The sequence below is a fragment of the Cornus florida genome, unplaced genomic scaffold (assembly GCF_030987335.1).
Source record: "Cornus florida cultivar Cherokee Brave unplaced genomic scaffold, ASM3098733v1 CherokeeBrave_3.0.0_Hap2_Chr03, whole genome shotgun sequence".
Classification (NCBI taxonomy): domain Eukaryota; kingdom Viridiplantae; phylum Streptophyta; class Magnoliopsida; order Cornales; family Cornaceae; genus Cornus; species Cornus florida.
The window spans coordinates 3271327-3291584 of NW_026775573.1; the positions used below are offsets into that span (position 1 = coordinate 3271327).

Sequence of the window (20258 nt, forward strand, 5' to 3'; positions counted from 1 at the left end):
TGAAGGATTAAGAACAGCAATACTCTATAAAACAGTTATTTACAACTGCGATATTCAGATTTAAAGTCAAAATCTTTAAATACTATTACAAACAAAGCATAAGCAAGAAAGGTAGTGACAACAAATTTACAAGCTGACAAAAAATACCATAATTACAGCATTATCATGCTCAAGCAAAAAAAAGGCAGGGCAACTCAATTATGAAAATAAGGTTCAAAGAGTGTCACACAAGGATTAGGATCATACTGCATAATTTCAGCAGCCCGTTCAAATTCTTCCCTCAAGACTCTGATGCTAAACTTGTCCACTACTCGACCCAGGTCATGAGATATTTCAAAGGGATCCTCTATGCATATCAAATGGCGCTCATTCCCGATTCTCCTTGTCCAATCTTTGGCTCGCTTGCTTTATATAAACATACACACATTAAGGCTAGTAGTGGATCAAATTAAAGTTTTACACACATCAAATTCATATTTATAATTGAAGAACAATTCATTCTGACGTAAAATGAACATCTTACCTTAGGATGCTTCCTGTTCGAACTGATATAACATCATTTGTATAATCATGAATATATGCCCAATAATTAAAGAATGCCCATACCAATTGAGCAATGCTTTCCCTATTACGGCATCCAAAATTACGAAGTTTCTCAACTTGATCAAAATAAGCACATTCAACATTTTCTACCGTAACAACGTAGGTTCTCTCCATTTCCTGAGAAAATAATAGCAAAGAATGGATCAAAAGGAAAGCCAAGCACAGCCATTGAAAGAAATAATGTACAATACATGTATCTGGGGGAGTATGGTAGCTGTTAGAGATTTCATGGTAAATCATATTTCGTTTAGAGTTGGAATTGGCACTTCAATTAGTCTTTTTAAGGATGCATGATGTCAGGGTCAAACAATATTTCAAAGGTTCACTTAGAATATGTAGAGACTTGAACATTCCCATAAGTGCTACTTTAAGCAGCTTGATTGATAATGATACATGGGTATATCCTCATTCTTCTGCATCTAGGTTGCAGCAGTTGAGGAAATTCACTTTGTCAATCCCGATTCATGGGGGTGAGGATTCTGTTTTGTGGTATAGTGGTGATTTATCTTTTAAGAAGACTGGCTGCTCTGAATAGATCTTATTCTACTGTGCATTGGCTTCCTCTCTGTTGGAATGGCTCTAGACCTAGAGTGGAAATTACTTGCTGTTTAATGTTTCATAACAAACTCCCATCTCTGGCTAATTGAGAAACAGGGGTTTATGCCTTCCCATGTGTGTCACAATTGCTTTGCAGATGCTGATATGAGGGACCATCTATTTGTCTGCTGTGAGTTTGCTGCATGTGTTTGGAGGTGGTTCTCAAATTTATTTACTTGGAATTATTCAGGGTGTTCTACTTTGTTGCAACTGGCTGAGTGGTTTATGAACCTGCAAGGGGCTGCTTCAGCTAGGAAGTTTGCTAGAAGACTTTTTTCAACTACCATTTGGTATATTTGGAATGAGAGAAATCTTAGGATGCATAAAGGAAAATGTAGAGCTACTGAAGAAGTGGCTGAATTGATTTGTTGGGAGGTGCTCAATATTTCTGGTCTATTGTTCCCAGATTTACGTGTTTTGTCTAACATCCACTGAGGTTGGTTTTCTTCTCTTAGTCCAGTTCTGCTTGCTCTAGACTATGTTGGCTTTGTATTAGTAGGGGTATGCCTCTACTTGTTTTCTTGTACACTATTGTTATATTTATTATAAAAAAAATCCACTTCGCCTAGGGGAAAGGAAAAAAAAAAAAAAAAATAGAGGTAATACACCTTTTGAGATTGCTATCATAAAGAAAATCTAAATTAATAAGTCTGACACACCAAAATGGGGAAGAAATAGTGTAGTATGAGCATGTTCTAGATATTCATTATACATGGTATAAAACATTAACCAAACATTTCGGCATGCCAACAGATTTATCAATTTATATATTTGTATATCTTTTATAAGTGAAAGATTATTAAAATATCAATCTGAGCAAGCTAAAATTCAGAGCTCCCAGCATGATTCAAGAGGTTCTCCACCCCTGCATTTGGTGAAACAGATTTGGGATGAAAGATTTTTCCAAAAATTTAATAAACCCCTTTACTTTTCTGTCCCCAGTTTTCATAAACCGACTCAATAACAATAATGAAAATGATTCCTGTAATAATACTAAGATTACAAAAATGAAGTTAAAACTTTTATGGTATGATATTAGTTTCTCTTCAAATACAAAAAAAAAATAATAATAATGGCAAATTTATTAATCAAACTAAAAAAGCTCAGTATAGCTGAGCAAACAAATTATACATCAGTAGTGGAGTTTGTCATTTAAGGATTGTATTAAAAGAATTCGCTAAGTCACTAAACCAAACTAAGAAAAACTTATATTTAAGAGTTTTTTAATACCCAATTGAAGTCCTTCCCAAGGGTAATGCTAGGGGAAGACCAAAACTAGCATGGGTTGAGATAGTCAGGGAAGATATGGTAGCACATTGTCATGCCCCACCTATTTTGTTGTAGGTTCGCCACACAAGGGACACACAAGCATTGAGGACACTACTTGGCTTCTACATGGTACGAGAAGAGTGGAGTTCTAGAGTTTTCCATTAGATTGTGGAGTGTTAGAGATAATTGGAATATTATACAATGTTGGTGAATTGGTAGAACCTATTAGATTGTAGAATATTTTAGAGGAGTAGAGAGTTGTGTAGAGTGTAAATATGTAGGACAATTATGCAGAAGTATCTAGAGAGTAATGGGGAAGTCTATAAATGGGACCATGTGCTCTAACTGAGAACCATTATCATATCCTCACATAATGCATCTCAAGTATTTTATGTAAAAAAACATAAACCATTATCACAAAAAACTGGTCATTTACGGATTTATATAAACAAATGACACACACCTGTAAACATGGAAGGATGGCGGGTTTACACTGTTGTAAGAAATGAATGCACATCAAAACATACCTGAAAGAAATATGTTATTAGTTGAAAAAAATTCATTATAGGTAGGAAAAACAAACATACAAACTTCTCTAAATCAACTTAGCAAACTCACGCATAGCTAGATAGTGTTCCTCGGTAAGTCTCATTCACTGCTCTTGCTTTGGCCCAATGTTTCACAATAAATGCTAACTGTCGCAGCCGCTCATCTATTTGTGCATAATTTTGGAGGAGCTTTGTATTCACAACCGCCAATACATTGTTTATGCATATATCGCAAGATATTCCGGTCACGGGATCCATAAGCTTTACTATGGGTACCCTAGCACGAGTCAGCGCCTGTAGACAAAACTTAAATGATGAATCATAAAAAAAATATTACTTTTTAGAGAGTAACTATTGATATAGAATATCTGAAGAGATCAATAGAACTCCTAAAATTTCATCTCATTCATAATGATTTAATAGCCCTGTTAGACAACTTTATGGGCTCAACCAGATATTACAAGGGTTTTTGGTTTTGGTACTTCATAAGCTACAATTAGTATCTAATGAAACCACTTCGACAAGCAACCAAAAAGAAGAAGTGAATAAATAATCTTTTTTATTGAAATTTGTTTGATAATGTTCCACCAATTTAAGGGTATCATCTTATCATTTAAGTTGGTATGGTCATAATACACTAATTGTTGCATCTCTCCCTTTCTCTAATCATTCTTTTCTAAACTTGGGCAAAAATCAACTCCAACTTGATATGTTTGGTTTCAACAATCATTGTCACATACAAAAGTAAGATTTCCTACTATTATGAATAAAAAGAGTAACTTGATAAACAATGGAAATATGAGGAACAAAATGTTCAACCAGATCCAATTTGAATCAGGCTTATTTTTAGATATGAATAACACTTGTTGCTTTCAACAAATGGGGAGCCTGACGTGTCTGCCTAACACTCAAGCTCATCCATATTCCACACTTGTTTGGAAACTCGTAGAAGAGTACACTTTGTTTAGTTATTCAGTTAGTGAATGGCATTCTTTTTGCCATGCATCACATGCCTCATGTGGATCTAGCTTACAACGTCGAGTGTTCATTAACAAAGATGTCAAAAAGTTGAAAAAAGTGTTTTGTGCCAGACTTATTGTAGAAGTGCTTATTTTCCTTCTGTTGCCCTCCATTGTTCTTTTGTTTAGCACAACAGTCAAACACAAATAAAAGTGTGTTATGTTAAGAAGTAAAAATAATAATATTCATATACCAATAGACCACCTGTAATTGGGGAAGTTTCCATGTCCACACCCTTTGTCTGGGTCAAAAACATGACACCATATTTGTGCACAGCACATTGACCTATCTATGGCTGACTAAACATAATGTTTCCATTATGCTCTCCACAACCCACTTAATAAAAATTAAAGATGAAGGAAAAATCTATAAGAAGAAGAGCTTATGTGTGTTGAGACAGGGCCATAATGACAAAAAGGGAAATGAGCCATGGGAATGATAATTGTGCTGGTTGAGTTGGCGGAGATTTTGCAAGAAACAGTTGCCACAGCCATTATTTGGAGGAAGATATTTTCATCTTTGCACCAAAAGTTCAAGCTGATAAAGATTTCAGTGCTGAAATGTTGAGTGCACTACCCATGGTAAAGTAGGTAAGTTCATAATTTCAGCAAGAAGGCAAGGGCAATCTAATGTATTTCCTGTTTTTAACCACAATGTGAAAAGCACTGCCAGTAGTCAGTGCGATGACATAACACACTTGCAATAGTAAAATTATAGTAACTTAAGGTGACAACTTTCAGAATTTAATACACAGCACTAAATCGGAAGGGAAGATCATGAACCTGAACATTCTGAAGATTATCAGACTGCAGTGCATCTGCCAACTTCAACAAGACGTCAGACTTGTTAATATCTGCATCCTCAATTGCAAGGCAAACATCTATGTCACTTTTCGAAACCCCAAATGAGTTAGCACATGATCCATAAAGATACAACCGAGCTTCAGGCCACTCTTTGTTAACAAGTTTCTCCAACACTGTTAATAATTGTTTTTGCTTTGCCTTTTCTTCCTCGGGTGGTATTAAGGACTCATAAATTGCAAGAAAAGGAGCATTTAGCCTGTGGATGTCAGTACGACATTCAATGAGTCTTTTAAAGTTCCTCGTCCTCTGCCCAAGCATGCGCTGCCCTCTTGTATCTGATCTATAGTCCTAATCACAAATAGCAGAGGTAAATCGTAAGGCAAAAAATTTACACAGCACTTGCATGCACAAACATCCAACCCTTCAAGCACACAAACACACAAACTTTCTAAAGGAAAAAACACTTCCCATAAACTTCAGCTTTAGTAGCAATAGTGAAATAGTTTGTAACAGACACTCAAAAGCTTTTGATATTTTTTCCCCTTATTGGAGGAACCACAGTGTATTTCTAAGAAATTCAAAATTCTAAAACAACATTTGTTTTGTAAAAATCTAAAAACAAAAACTAAATTTTCATTTTTCCTAGAAGAAAACAACTTCTTACTAAGAGAAAGGAAAATTTAGAGTTGTAGCAATATATATAGTCATCTGATTAAATCAAACAACCAATTGTAGGGTGTGCATTACTTGAAAAGAGGCCACCACCCAGTTTTGATCCCCATTAGTCAAGGGTGCTAGGAAGATTACTGAATATTCATGTGTTAATAATCAGAATTAGTTTGAATATCCAAACCAAAAGTAGCCAAACTCAATCTCCATTCACTCTTATCCAGTTTTGTGACAATCAACCTTTATTATTAGACTCTTCCAAACTCCCTGGTAAATTACAACATTCTGGACAAGACAATTCTAACAAGTATAGTAACCGAATATTTTTTTTTGATACGAGTATAGTAACCAAATATGGACTCTCTTTTTTGGAAAAGAGAGAGAATAAATTATAACTAAATCTAATGTTAACCAGTTCAAAAAACTCTCAAGTGAAACTTAAAAAATAAAATTCCTGGAAAATAAGAAGCCAAAAATATGTACATGTCTTTTGAGAAGATATATTTGCAGCAAAAGAAAGACTCCCTCAATTCTTATAAAAAATAAAAACTAAAAATTTCTAACAAGAACATGGGGGAAAAAAAAAAACAAGAATACAAATTAGGACCCATACATTACATCAAAAACCAAAAATTATACCAGCCAGGAAAAGTAATACAGTCTACCGTTAGAGTGGCATTAGGGGAAGGAAAAGACCAAAAGTAACATAGGTTGAGATATTAAGAAAAGATATAACAGAATGTGATTAGCCTAGCAAGAACAGAATAACAAAACAGGAATCAACTTAACCAACCCAAATAGTCGTATTGAAATTCAATTAATTCATAATTGAAAACATTTATGAATTATGAATCACTTTATTTTTAGCTCGTTTATAACCACTTGAAAAATAAAAGTGTGGACAAAGCATTTACCTTGTCTCGAGAATTTTGGTGTTTCCTTTTACCATTTTTGTCATCTGATTCATCTTCCTGTACTAAGGAACCAATAAGTTGTTCACCGTAATCATCTGATTCAAGGCGACCCCGATCATCATCCCTCCTTGTCATGCCCTGACTCTGCCTCCCATACCCAGGTTTCTCCCCAGCTTCACCATGCAATTTCAACATTGATTCTTCAATATCGGACACAGAAACAGAATGAAGATTACTTCCTGCTGGAAGACCTGGGCCCAATCCGTACTCAGGTAACCTCCGTTCTCTCACATCCTTAATATTTGAAGTACCACTAGCATGATTCAGCTCACCAAGCTGACCCCTTTCCTTATTCACATTATGCTCAAAACTACTACTCCTATTACCAGATTCCCAATTCCCTACACCCTTAAGCTTGCTGGCGAAACCAGGTGGCGGTTGCCTCACTTCGGGTGCCATTGACCTATAATTCAAACCATGCTGTTGTTCATGATTCTGAAATTGATGCCCTTGTGGGTTTCGATTAAAATCAAGAGGATTTTGAAACTCAAACTCTAAACCATTCAATCGTTTATTCCTCGAACCCATTTCTCTCTCCTTCGAAATTAAACCCTCGATATTAGCTGAATTGACATTCCAAACATTATCATTGTTTCGAATTTGGCAAGGTAACGAACCAAAAATGAGGTTATGCTCCTGCTGATTAGCTACCATTGGTCTAGGGTTCATACCTGAAAACCCTAGCTTCCGGAGATCATCACCGAATACTTGTTGATTTAGCTGGAGAGGTTGCTGATGATGAGCGTTATTAAACCCGGGCGGAGGTGGAGAAGACCAATTAGGGTTAGGGTTAGGTTTAGGGTTAGGGTTTTGAGCAAGCCCTCTTAGGAAGAAGTTGTGAGGAGGAGGGTAGGGAAGGTCCTGACCGTTGGATTGATATGGCGGGAAGGGTAGGGAGGGGCCCACGGCTGCGACAGCGGGGTCATGGGTGAAAGTCGGGGGCGGAGGCGGAGGTGGAGATGGTGAAGCTCCGGTGGCCGTGGACGGTCTTGGTGGTGGCATTTGGGGTGGATTTCGTAGCAATTGAAGGAGAAAGTCGCCGCCGTTTCCCGGCGTCGACGGCGATGCTTCGCCACCACCTCCCTTCATGGTGGTGGAGGATTGAAAGATAAAACGGTGGGAGACTTAATACATGTACAGAGAGAGAAAAATTGAGAGTGATGAAGAGAGTAAGCTAGGAGGGACTGTAAACTAATGATAAACCTGGTTGATTACTTAGAATTGAAGATTTTTGTTCTTCATCTTTTTAGGTTCGCTTCATTATTAGCAATTGACTTTGAATAAACAAAGTACTAGTAAAGTACAAAACCATCAATATGCTTCCTTAAAATACTAATCCGTAAATGTTTTCACAAATTTTCTATACACATCATATTTTATCTAAATAGTTTTTTTATATAAGTAGTTTTACAAATTTATTATTATTAATTTTTTTTTTTTTAGTAATGCTTATTTTGTCTTTAAAGTATACCAATTGCTTAGCTTGTAGTTGTAAAAATAATTTTTAAAAATTTAAAAAATATAAAACTATCCTCATATAACAATTTTTTATAATTCTTTAAATTTTTAAAAACTGAATCAAGAGAAATTTTTATATTATTTTCTGTTTTTAATTTTTTTAACAAAAAACTATTTTTATAATTATAAATCAAGTAAATTTTTTTTAATTAAATTTAAAAAAAAAAAACAGTTCTCAAACCAATCAATCAAGTAGTTTTTTTATAGTTAATTTTCAAAAAAAAAAAAAAAAAATCATTATAGAAAATAAATAGTTAGTTTATTTAGGTTGTTTTGATTTATAATGACTTTTATTATTAATCTTGATGTTAAACTCAAAATGAGCTATAACAAATCAAATAAGCTCCAGATTGAAAATATTTTTAGGGGTAAAATCACATAACCCCTGTACTATCATTGATGTTGTCCGGTTAATGTAAGGGTGTGTTTGGATAGTATTAGTTATGAGAGAAAAGAAAAGAAAAGAAAGGATAGTATTAGTGAGAAAAGAAAAGAAAGGATAGTAATAATTTTTATTTGTGTTTGGATAGACAGGGGAGAAAAGAAAAGAAGTGATAGTTATTTTTGTTTGGATAAGATAGAGGAGAGAAAAGAAAAGAAAGGATAATAAATCTGTGTATTGATTTGTGGAGGCTAATTTTGGTATTATCAAAATACCACTAAAATCACTATCCTTTCTCTCACTATCTCTCCCTATCTTCTCAATTTTGAGGAGAAAGCAAATAAGAGATAAGGAGGGATAGCTATCCCTCCCTATCTCTCCTTATCCCTCCCTATCCCTCCACTTAAGTTACCCAAACACAAACTTACACTGTCCTCTCTTTTCTTTTCTCTCCCTATCCCTCCAAATCAACCCTACCAAACACAAAAGAGCTTCGACGCCAACCACTGAATCCCCTATTTGAAGCTGGAATTAACTTATAAACCTCTTCACAATTGCAACTGCTTCGAGGATGGCTTGATTCACTGTGAAGTGAGCGAATTTGTGGTATCAACAAGCGAGGTCACTGATAGCGACCATTAATGTCATCACCGAAGACGACCTCCTGTTGCCGTGGTGGCCATTGAATTTGGTTTGAGAGATACAGAATTCTTTTGTTTTGATATTTTCGGTTTCCAAATCAATCTTTATTGTTTCTAACACCTTCTTCGGCCGATCAAAAGCCGTTTCTCAAATTTCTTCTTTCAGCCATCAATAGTCAATCTCGGGGAATTGCGAGGTGGATTGTGTCGACCCGTTATCAGACCATACAAAAGGGACCTTTAGTAAAAGAGGGTGAAAAGAGGAAGAAGACCCAATTAAAAAGGGTATTTTTATAATTTTAAAATTATAATTATTAGTTTTTAATTTAATAGCTTGATAACTTGATAGTTTTTTTTTAGTTCAAAGGGGTGTTTAATTTTAGTAGAGGGGGTTATGTGATTTTATCTTTTAATTTTATTTGAATATTATGTATGTTTTTGGCTCCTCCATCATAACTCTAAATGATATTTCCCATGTTTAGATTCAAAATTTAGTAGAAATAAAATATTGAAGTTCTATTAACTTGATTTTTCAAAATAAATAAATAAAAAGAATAAGGAGGAGATAATCTTATGAAATATGAAGAAAGCATTGAATATTATATATAGTCCAAACTGAATCTTCATTAAACATCCTTAACTTTTTTTCGGTTAATGAATTCCAAATCGATAGATAAAAAATAAAAAATAATTAAAAAAATGGCTTATGATCTCAAAACAATTACTAATACTTTAACATGTTCAAAATGTTCACATGAGCCGACCAAATGATCAAGCTCCTTGATAACCACTAATATTTTCTACATTGCTAAACAATTAATTAATACTAATGGAAGATATTACATATCGTCAAATGAATTCTTTAACGAAGCTCAAAAGAGCAGAGGCTCGTCTCGAGTCTACCAAATCTATTCCATGAAATCCAATGTTATCGAACTGAGCTTCCACAGACACCCCTTGTAACACCAACATTTGAACGAAATCTTGTTGCCTATCAATCATGATATCATCGCCATAACCAATCACCAAACACCTTCCCAGAGATTTAATTTTCTCTCTACAAGGTTTATCCAACATAGGATTAGAATATCTATGGTCTCGGTCCGTCCCTGGTGGCAATGCTAGCTCCCACATGAGATCTAGAGCTGGCAAAGGCAAAATATCGTCCGTTGCATGTTGCAGCTCAGATTTCGTTCTATTTCTCCCACTAAACATGGGTTGGTTCATTATAAGCCCTCCAAACCTTAGAGGCTGTAGTTTGAGATCAAGAGCTCGTAATGCAGCATTGAATGCAATGTTAGCACCATTGCTAGTCCCATACAGGTAGCATCTTGAGAAGTCTCCATAGTCCCTTAGCCATTGCTCACCCTTTTGATCTATAGCTTGTTTCTTCAGCCATTGAATTGCGTCAACCGCGTCATCATACTGGGCCGGAAGCCGACTTTCAGGAGCGAGACGATACGATACAGATATGACGATAGCTGGGATCTCACTAGAGAACAAGTTGCAATTTTCATGGACCATGACAGCGTCAGTCTTGATATCGATCCATCCGCCACCGTGGAAGTAAATTACGACAGGAAGCCTCACCACGGATTTGTCATTCGAGGGTAGTTTGTTTGGACGAAAAATTCTGAGCCAGGTTTTCTTGTTAGCATCAAGAACGATGTCCTTGCTAACGACAGCTTGGCCTGGAGCCTGCTCATCACTAGTTGCTGGCAGCGTCGGAATGTTAAGAAGGCGAGTGAGCGAGCCATCTGAGTTGAGGATGACGTGGAGGTGTTCATAGGCATCAAATTTTGCCATTGTTAATATGGATGATCGATCAATGTTGGGAATTGAAGAAAATGAGCGATGAAATAGTTCTCAATTTAGGGTTTTGGGAGTGCTGTATTTTCATGCAGCCATGCACACGTCCATGTTAAGAAGTTTTTGCCATGTTCCAAGTCAATTGCAATATACTAGTACTTAACGCAATGGGCTACCCTTGACCATCGGGTTTGCAAAGTTTGAGACCATACATGTTTTTAAGTTTACTCTTCATTCAAAATTAAAGGTCCTCCTCATCCGAAGGAGTTGTGGTTTTACCGAAATGTGGTAGATTTGATGGGCAGTTTATTAGCTTATATTGTTATTTGTTGCACCATTGGTTAGGGTCCAACTCCAAAAGAGGACTAAACTTCAACATAAAGCATACCACGCATTGTAGGAAGTCTAGAGAAAAGGAAAAATATCACCAAGTCTAACTAGGCTAGGGGTGCAATTTGGGTGAATCAATATGTGGACAACTCTTTTGTTACTTGGAATCTTAATTTAAAAATGGAGGCAAAGAAGTGAAATATTATTTGATAAAATAATAACAAAGAAAAATTTTATACCATCGTTATTAGACCACCATATAGTATGGACATGAGTACGTGGTGACCCTAAAAAGAAACAAGAACAACGTTTTCATGTAACGAAAAAGAGAATGTTAAGATGGGTGAGTGAAATGATCAGAAGAGATATGATTATTAATGAAAGTGTGAGAGAGAAATTAGTGGTTTGGACTTTAATTGGACACTTGCCTTAAAGACTTAGTGATTCCCAAAAGAGAATGTTAAGGTGGGATGAGTGGAATGATTAGAAGAGATATGATCACTAATGAAACTATGAGAAATTAACTGTACACTTGCATAAAAGATTTAGTGATGTGCTTGTATACGAGAAACAGCAGTTGTAATAGGAGATAATAAACAAAGAGGATCACCAAAATTAAAATGTAATAAAAATATTAAAAATTACTTTAAAAAATTATAAATGATAGGTGAAATGGACATAAAAAATATAAAAAATAGAGAAAGCATTGATATGGCCAATTCTATTATTCATATATGCAACTTATATTATTATTAGTAATATTAACATGATCTAAATCGGAGCTCATCAAAATCATTAAGATTTGAACAAAAAAACTTATATTGTATTTGTTTGACCTTACACAATTAAGTTTGTCTCAATAGCAAATTACATTTATCATTTAACTATTTTGGGTTTTTTAAGAATCAAATTCATATATGACTCGCCCCTTAAGACCTTTTAAATACTCAATCATCCCTGCAGATTATGTGAGTAATACGTTCAAAATGGAGAAAGGTACATGTTAACACAAATAAAGGGACATAAAATATACTTGTATTCCATAATTATGTTGCCAACACAAATAAAGGTACATCAAATTAATACATAAAAATACTTATATATATATATATATATATATGTGTGTGTATATGTATATTAAATGGGATGTTGCATTAACATTCATTTTGATTGTAGCCGTCCATTCATATAAAACCATTATTTGACTAAACCACATGTCCACTGCAGTTTGCAAAAGTTACATTGTTGACTTTGGAGCAACAACATAACTCTCACATGCAGAGTGAACAAAATTCTGGACTTCGTCATATAAAGCTTGAGCTTTGTTTGGATCAAAGAGCTCCACAGCATGGAAGCCTGAATCAACAAACTTGGTAACCACGTGCACCCCACGTGCCTCCAGCATCTTGGCAAACTCCCTCTGCCTGTCAACCAGTGGGTCCCCACCATATCCCCTAACCAAACACCTCGGTAACCGTCCGATCTTCTCACTCTGGGACCCACCAACCATCGGATTACAATACTCGTGATCCCGATCCGCATCCTTCGGCAATGCAAGTGACCACATCAGCTCATTCGCTGCCAGTGGCACGATCTTATCGTTTACCAATCTGATCTCCGATTCCGTCCTCTGGACCCCACCAAAGTAGGGCTGATTGAATATCAGCCCCGCGATCTTCACCGGCGAGAGATCCGCATCCAACCCGCGCAGACCTGCATTGTACGCTATATTTCCCCCCGAACTACTCCCCATCAGAAAACACTGGGAGAAATCAGCTAACTCGCTCAACCAATCATCACAGCCGTTGATTCCCAACGCCTGTGATCTGACCCACATGATGGCGTCCATGGCGTCGTCATACGCCGCCGGAAGACGGTGTTCGGGAGCGAGACGGTATTCAACGGACAGGATTAAAGCTGGGAGGAGATTCGCCATGCGACCGCATGATTCGTGAAAAGGTTGAGAAGTTGCGGAGAAGAGTATGAACCCACCTCCGTGGAAGTAAAAAATGAGTGGGAGCTTAGTGTTCGGAGGGTGGTGGTGGGGCCGGAAGAGGCGGAGGAAGGTGCCGGTGGTGGTGTTGATGGGTAGGTCTTTAGAGAGAGAGTCATTGGGGGAGGTGATTTCTGGTGTTGCGGGTGAAGTGGGAATTGGGGCGACTCTAGTGAGAGAGCCATCTGGGTTCGGGACGATTTTGAGGAACTTGTAGGGATCAAAATTGGAGGGTGTTGCAGTGGAGTTCTGTTGGTCAGCCATGGCGATTTGTCTAGAGAGAGAGAGAGAGGTGTAGTGTAGAGAGAGAGAGGACTTCAACCACAAGTCTACATGAAAGTTGTGTGGTGAGGAGTGGCGTGCGTGCTTCATTATTATATGTAAATGGAGCGTGAACCTAGTTAACTTTGGTGTCCTTAAACTTTCTGTTATTGCTAATTTATTATTATTATTTTTTCACAATTATCCAGCTATATACTTATATTATTAAAATTACACAGTTTCATATCCATCTTATTCCAAACATACTAGCAGAATTAAAATTTGGGAGGTGATTATCTAATTAGGTCAAAAAAAGAATAAACACTCAGCTTACTAAATTATTATTAGAATTTTAAATTTATATTAAATATTAAAGTCAATTTTGTTATTTTTCTTAATTTAGTCAACTTGATAACTTTTTTTTAGTTTGGGTGATTTTAAACATTTTACTGATTTTATGCACAATTTTAATAGTATAAGAGGATTTTGTAATTTTAATTCCATAAAAAATATAGGTAATAGGTTAAAACTTGACCCATGGTGACTCTTTTTTGGGTAAAGTAATTCAATCTTTATTTCATTGCACCAAAATAATTATGGTAGGTGGTTTATTGTAGCTGCTCATAATTTTGGTAGCTGCATAAGATTTTTGGCAATGCCCTTCGCATGTACAGCTACAACTATATAATCAATGGTGTGTAACAATTTTATCTGCCAAAATGAAAAACCTGTGATCAAGAACACACACTCATCATATAGAGAAGATTTGGGGACAAACAAAAAAGGTGGGCTTAGATAATAATTGCAGCTATAAAATGGTCCATAACGTAATACACAACCTTTCTTTAAAGATTTCTTTAGCTATAAAATAAAATGGAATTTTTTTTTTTTTGGAATTTTTATATATATATTTTTTTGGAATTTAAAATAAAGTGGAATTGCTAAAGCATGAAGATATACAAAAGAATAAATTTTTATAACAGGGGTAATATGCAAAAATATTAAAACTCAAGACCCTTTCTTGATATTATAATATTATAGTTCACAGTCATTTCTTACTGCTGAAAATCATTCAAATGAGGCATTCCATTGCATTCATTTCGACTACACCTACTCCTTTTATTGCCTGCGTGCAGCCTGAATTGCAGTTGAGCATTTATGAAACTGGCGGTGGGTAGATTTTTTGAAGGTCTGTTTGTTTTCCTGGAAAATCATAAGCCAGAAAATAGCAATGTACCCAAACAAGTGAGATTTTATTTGGTCCTTACCACATTATTTTAATACCGTTTTCTCAATTTCTGAAATATAAACCTTTTTTTTTTTTTTTTTTGGGATACTTGCGGACAATGCCGGATACTTAGACTAACACTTTCTTGACATTTCAAATCTATCCTAATAGACTTGAAAATAATATAAACACGTTCTAAGGTGTTCAAATTTTTTCTTTTAGAAAAATTTGAATTATACATATCATCACAAGTGAAGTATAAAATGATATTTGTTTATTTAAAACAAAAACACTACTATGACAAAGTAATAGAATAATGGTATACATGATATAAAAATCATTACAATAATGACATAATTTTATTATTCAATAGATATATATATTTTTAAAAATCATATGTATATATAACCATTGTCCATGCCGTGTACCTTTGTCCTACTTAATAAAAATTTGGCACGTCCTATTTTTTAAAAATTTGGCATGTCAGACATATCCGTGTCGTATTGTTTCAGTGTTCATGCAACATGGTAACTTACATTTACACAAATCTAGTTTATAATCACGGAATTTATCCAAATTAGAAATGTTCTTCAAGATCAAGATAATATTTTTAAGCAGCAAACTAATAAGCCTCTGATTTTTTAACCAAAATAATAAAAATAAAAAGGAAAAAACCTCTAGCTTTTGCAGACCATGAGAACACAAAGAAAGCTTATGGATTCAGTAGAACAATATAGAGCCTCTCAATTTCATATGATAAACTGTGACAAATCTTCTCAATTTGAGCTTACTTCAAATAGCACCAAGCTCTGATGAATCAACTAAAAAACAGGCAACTTTTTAAGTTCTGCTGAATCAACTAAGATAAGAAACAAACATCAATGCCCCAACCTAAAGCTCACGAAATTGATTCTGAAGTGATATTGAGATTTGAGACTTATATTTCCCACAAGAGCTGTCACACTCCTGTGTAGAATCACATTTTTTTTCCAGTAAAAGTGAAAAGCATGAGGCATCTGTATCACATTCCATATTTGAGGACCGCAATGATATAGTTTATATATAATTTGCATATTGTAGAGCTCATCACAAAATTAGCTAGTTAGATTCTCTAAACCTGCACTTGCTGCTTCTCTTTCCTCCACTGTAAAGTGTAAACACAAAAGAAAATGGCTTCTACCTTAAGCATCTTTCCTCAAAATGACACCTTTGTTCAAGACCGTGCAAAATGTTAAACATCAAAGTTCTGCTAAAAACATTGCAATCTGTAAGTAGATTACACATCGACTCCATGAGACAGTAATACACTTCAACACGCTATATTCTAAGAAACAATGTGGGTAAAACGATGAGCAATGGATGAGTGTTTTCTGTATCCTACTGAGCGTCTCGAATCATATTCTAACATAGCAGCACAATCAACATATGCAATAGTACTACTCAAATCTATGTTCCGCCATAGAAAGCCCAATAGGATGCTATGAAATTATGAAGACCTTTAACAATCTACAATGGCAAGTTGTAAAGGCGAGCTTGCACTTGCAAGTTGTCCAATAACATCCAGATTCTTTCGTGCTTCTTGGAATCCTATCCTTTATATGGTTTCTAGCCATCATACTGATACCAAGTATCTCAATACTTTTTTTTCTTTTTTATGCATATATAAGAATCTATAAGATGTCAAGTGGTGCCCATTTTTTCTCCCATTTGGTTTCCCAACTTTACTTTGTTTTGCTCTCTCCAGCATGCATTTGTGTGTGTGTGTGTCTGTATAAACACTTCCAATATGTCTCTATAATCATTTCACAAAAGAAAGGGATTGGGACACAGCTCAGTTCTTTTTTCACTGAAATTAAGATTATTCACTTTAGCCTCAAATCAACTTTTCTACTTTTGAAAGTTAGCTGACAATGAAAAAGAAAATATTTTCTGGGGCCCAAAAAGTTCCAAGGCCATGAAAAGCAAGCTCATTCAAGGCACTAAGTATATCTGTTGATTAAGCTGGCCTCACCGCTTAAAAAGCAAAAGCAAATGTCGCAGATTTATACCATTACCATTATGTATACGACTTAAAATTCAATTATTTGTGGGAGCACTGGACAACTTAGTTTGTGCCTAAATTATGACACCAAAAAGGTCAACTTACATGCCAACGGTCAAGAAACCCAATGATATATATATATATATATATATATATATATATATATTTCATTTTTTCTACAACCACCACCACCAAGCATTTTTCCAACTATTTGGGATCCGTAACATGAATCATATGTTTCCATTCCGCTGTATTTAAGGTCATAGCCTTAGTGAATCCACATGCTAAATAAAAACGCCGAAAACAAAATGTGCTAAAAAGTGCACTATACTGTTCATGAAATTAGAGTCAAATTCTGACAAACTCACAGGGATTTTTTTCAGGACTTGAAAGGATAATTGCATGGCGGTGATGGGGAGAATTCAAATGGCAGGTGGGGTGGCTCAGCCTCGCCCGAGAGCATACTAACAATTTCTTTCATAGTAGGCCGTTTGCTGGGTGATCTTTGCAGACATTGGAGTGCAATTGTGATGCAGAGTAGTGCTTGTTCTCGATCCAATGACTGAATAGAAGGGTCAACAAGATCCAAGAGCTTCCCATTGTGGGCAAGCTGCCGTGCCCACGAAACAAGATTTGCCCTCTCGAATTCTGACATTGGAGAGGCCAGAACTTGGAGTGGCCTCCTCCCCGAAACCAGAACCAGCAACAGAACACCAAAGCTATACACATCACATTTCTCAGATAGCTGCCCACAACCACCATACTCAGGGGCAATGTAACAAACAGTTCCTCTCATACTAGGTGTGCTACTAATACCTCCACTCTTGGGGATATCTCCACTAGTCCAATCTTGGCTATTTCTTCTGCCAATTCGAAACTCTCCGCTTAAACCATCCAACCACCAATCAATGCTACTGCTCCTCCTCTTTCTCTTTCTCTCTGGCGCCAAATCCTCATCCCTCTGCCACCACAATTCTTTGCCACTACGCTCACTACCTGATTGAAGCCCTCTTTTCTTCTTCTTCTTCTTTGTCAGTTCCTCACAAAATTCCTCCTTCCACCATTCCCTCGGTTTTCTATTCTTCTTCTTCTCCTTCCGAATTCTTCCCTCATCCAACGAAGCCCACCATTCCAACTTCTTCCGATTCTTCTTTTGCTCCATTTTCATACTCATTGTCTTCGTACCATCTTCCACCAAGCTAGGCATTCCAATCCATTCACTCTTGGGCCTCTCTTTTTTTATCTCACTCCTAATCCACTCCATGACATAGTCCTTCACTCTCCCGGACTCCGACCCTCCACAGCCATTGTCCTGTTTCCACCACCAATCCCTCCCAGAACCACTCTTCTTCCTCCCGATAAGCCTCCTATTACCACTATCAACACTAACCCTGTCCAAACAACCCTCTGAAACACTAGTCTTGTCGAAACCCTCTGACGGCGATGCATCCACCGCACTCATCTCCGGCGACACTGCTCCATCTGCATCCATTACCCCAATACAACTCTCCGGAGACAGATCCACATTCACAACTACTTCCTCTGTAGTCATCAAACTCATCATACTCTCAGTCTCCTCAAGTATTGACCCATTATCTTCACCAATCTCCATTCCCTCTCTCTTCTTGCTCTCCACCAAGCAGCTGTCAACAGTTTCATCTCCGGTGAGCACCCGAGCCAACCCAAAATCGGCGATCTTCGGATTGAAATGTGCATCTAATAGAATATTCGAGGGCTTAACATCTCCATGAATGATTGGTGGATCACATGAGTGGTGAAGATATTGAATTCCTCTGGCAATGTTGTTGGCGATTGTGAATCTCTTCTTCCAATCCATGAGCTCCGGACACTTCCGATGCAACAATGCCTCTTGTAGACTACCATTCGGCATGTACTCGTAGACTAGCATCAGTCTCCGCCGACTGCGACTGCGCTGGTCGGAGGAGAAGCCGAGGATCGACACGACGTGGTCGCAGCTCGCCGTGTCGATCCTGGACGCGAGCGTGAGCTCATTGTGGAACTCTCGCTCGCCTTGGAGAGAGCCGGAGGCGTCCATGAGCTTGACAGCGATCTCCTTCCCGGACGGGAGGGTTCCTCTGTACACAGACCCGAACCCTCCCTGTCCGAGGCGGTTGGCGGAGGAGAACGACGAGGTCGCGCGACGGAGGAGGGAGTAAGGAAAACGGTGCGGCGGCGGTTTCAGATCCGCCGGAGCTGTGCGCTTCCGCGACAGCCTCCGGTAAAACACTGCAAGAAAAATGAGACAGGTTAGGGTTAGGATTCCGGCGACGAAGACTGGGATGAGGTTGGAGTGGTGGTGGCGGTGGTGGTTGGGTGGATCCGGCGGTGGTGGTGTCGCCGGGAAATCTGGGAGTGGTGTTGTGAAACGGGAGGGCATGGTTGTAATAAAATGGAAAAAGATGGGGGGCAAATGTTAGAAATGCATTTGCAGAGAAGAGAGAATATGGAAGGAAAGAGACTAGTTGGAGAAGGAAAACCCAGTGTTTGCTCTGCTTATCCTCTCGTCGTCTTCTTCTTCTTCTTCTTCTTCTCTCTCTAAGCTGCACAACACAACAGAAAGTGATACTCACGAGACTGTCTTATTATTATATTTCCTAATGGGGTTATGTACACACTAGTACTAGACTATTGATGGTATAACAATTATAGCGATTGTTTTGAGGGTAACGTGCATTAAACCCATTGAACTATCGGTCATTTGTAAAAAATTTATCTGGATTATAAAAAAATTTCCTGAACTATAATTTTGTTATAATTTACCTCTTTAAACTATTGGTCATTTGCAAGAAATCCCCCTAAACTATAAAAAAAAACCTCCTGAACTTTGATTTTGTCGCAATTTACCCCCTGAACTATAATTTTGTTGCAATTTACCCCATGACATCAGCTTCCGGCACCAAAAATTTTGAAAGACTAGTTTACCCTTATAACACGCCGCATTGTTTTAACTTATGCACTTCTTACATTTTTTTTCTGTCAAAAGATATTTTTCACCCAACACAACCCAAAACAGAGAGCTAGAGAGAGAGAGAGAAGAGACCAAAGAAATCCGAGGTCGGCGGGATGGCTTGGTCTTGGACTGTGGAGGCGACGGCGAGCTCAAAGGGGCTCGGCGGTGAACTGTGGACGACTGTGTGCTCAAAACACAGACGGCGGTGTGCTCGGCTATGGAGATGGCGAAATGGGCCGACGAGCTTGGAATTGACGGTGGAATGGACCGGCGAGCAAGGTGAGCTGAACGGCGGGCAAGGCAGTGACGGCGATGGGCTGACGCAACGGTGCAGAGAAGTGCAATATATATGGTCGACGGATCTGGCGGGTGGTGCAACGGCTATGATAGAACTATGACAGGAGACCCACCGATCTCAGCAACAGATTTCTTGGCTTATCCAAACACTCCTCAGACAACATCTACCACTCCGATCCCAGCAACAGATTTCTTAGCTTATCCAAACACTCCTCAGACAACATCTACCACTCCGATCCCAGCCACAAATTCCTCTGCTTTATCGTCCCTTTCAGTCAATCAATTCGCGCAGATGGGGTAAATT

At 37.4% G+C, this 20258-nt stretch overlaps 4 protein-coding genes across 4 annotated transcripts; all 4 read right to left on the reverse strand.

Annotated features, from left to right (window-relative positions):
- Positions 1–5: 5 nt before the first annotated feature.
- LOC132299074 (UTP:RNA uridylyltransferase 1) lies at positions 6–7788 on the reverse strand. Its single transcript, XM_059795524.1, has 6 exons — positions 6424–7788; positions 4820–5188; positions 3088–3311; positions 2933–2996; positions 524–720; positions 6–405 (listed from the first exon to the last, which is right to left on the reverse strand). The coding sequence occupies exons 1-6, from the start codon at positions 7570–7572 to the stop codon at positions 195–197; spliced, it is 2214 nt and encodes a 737-aa protein (XP_059651507.1). The 5' UTR covers positions 7573–7788; the 3' UTR covers positions 6–194.
- A 2000-nt stretch (positions 7789–9788) lies between these two features.
- Positions 9789–10830, reverse strand: LOC132299077 (probable carboxylesterase 9). Its single transcript, XM_059795526.1, has one exon. It carries the CDS (start codon positions 10828–10830, stop codon positions 9874–9876), a length of 957 nt encoding a protein of 318 aa, XP_059651509.1. The 3' UTR covers positions 9789–9873.
- Positions 10831–12181: 1351 nt separating this feature from the next.
- Positions 12182–13515, reverse strand: LOC132299078 (probable carboxylesterase 8). The gene has a single exon (XM_059795527.1). It carries the CDS (start codon positions 13418–13420, stop codon positions 12401–12403), a length of 1020 nt encoding a protein of 339 aa, XP_059651510.1. The 5' UTR covers positions 13421–13515; the 3' UTR covers positions 12182–12400.
- Positions 13516–16896: 3381 nt separating this feature from the next.
- Positions 16897–19291, reverse strand: LOC132299079 (receptor-like serine/threonine-protein kinase At2g45590). Its single transcript, XM_059795528.1, has one exon. The coding sequence runs from the start codon at positions 19082–19084 to the stop codon at positions 17066–17068; it is 2019 nt and encodes a 672-aa protein (XP_059651511.1). The 5' UTR covers positions 19085–19291; the 3' UTR covers positions 16897–17065.
- Between the last annotated feature and the right edge of the window lie 967 nt (positions 19292–20258).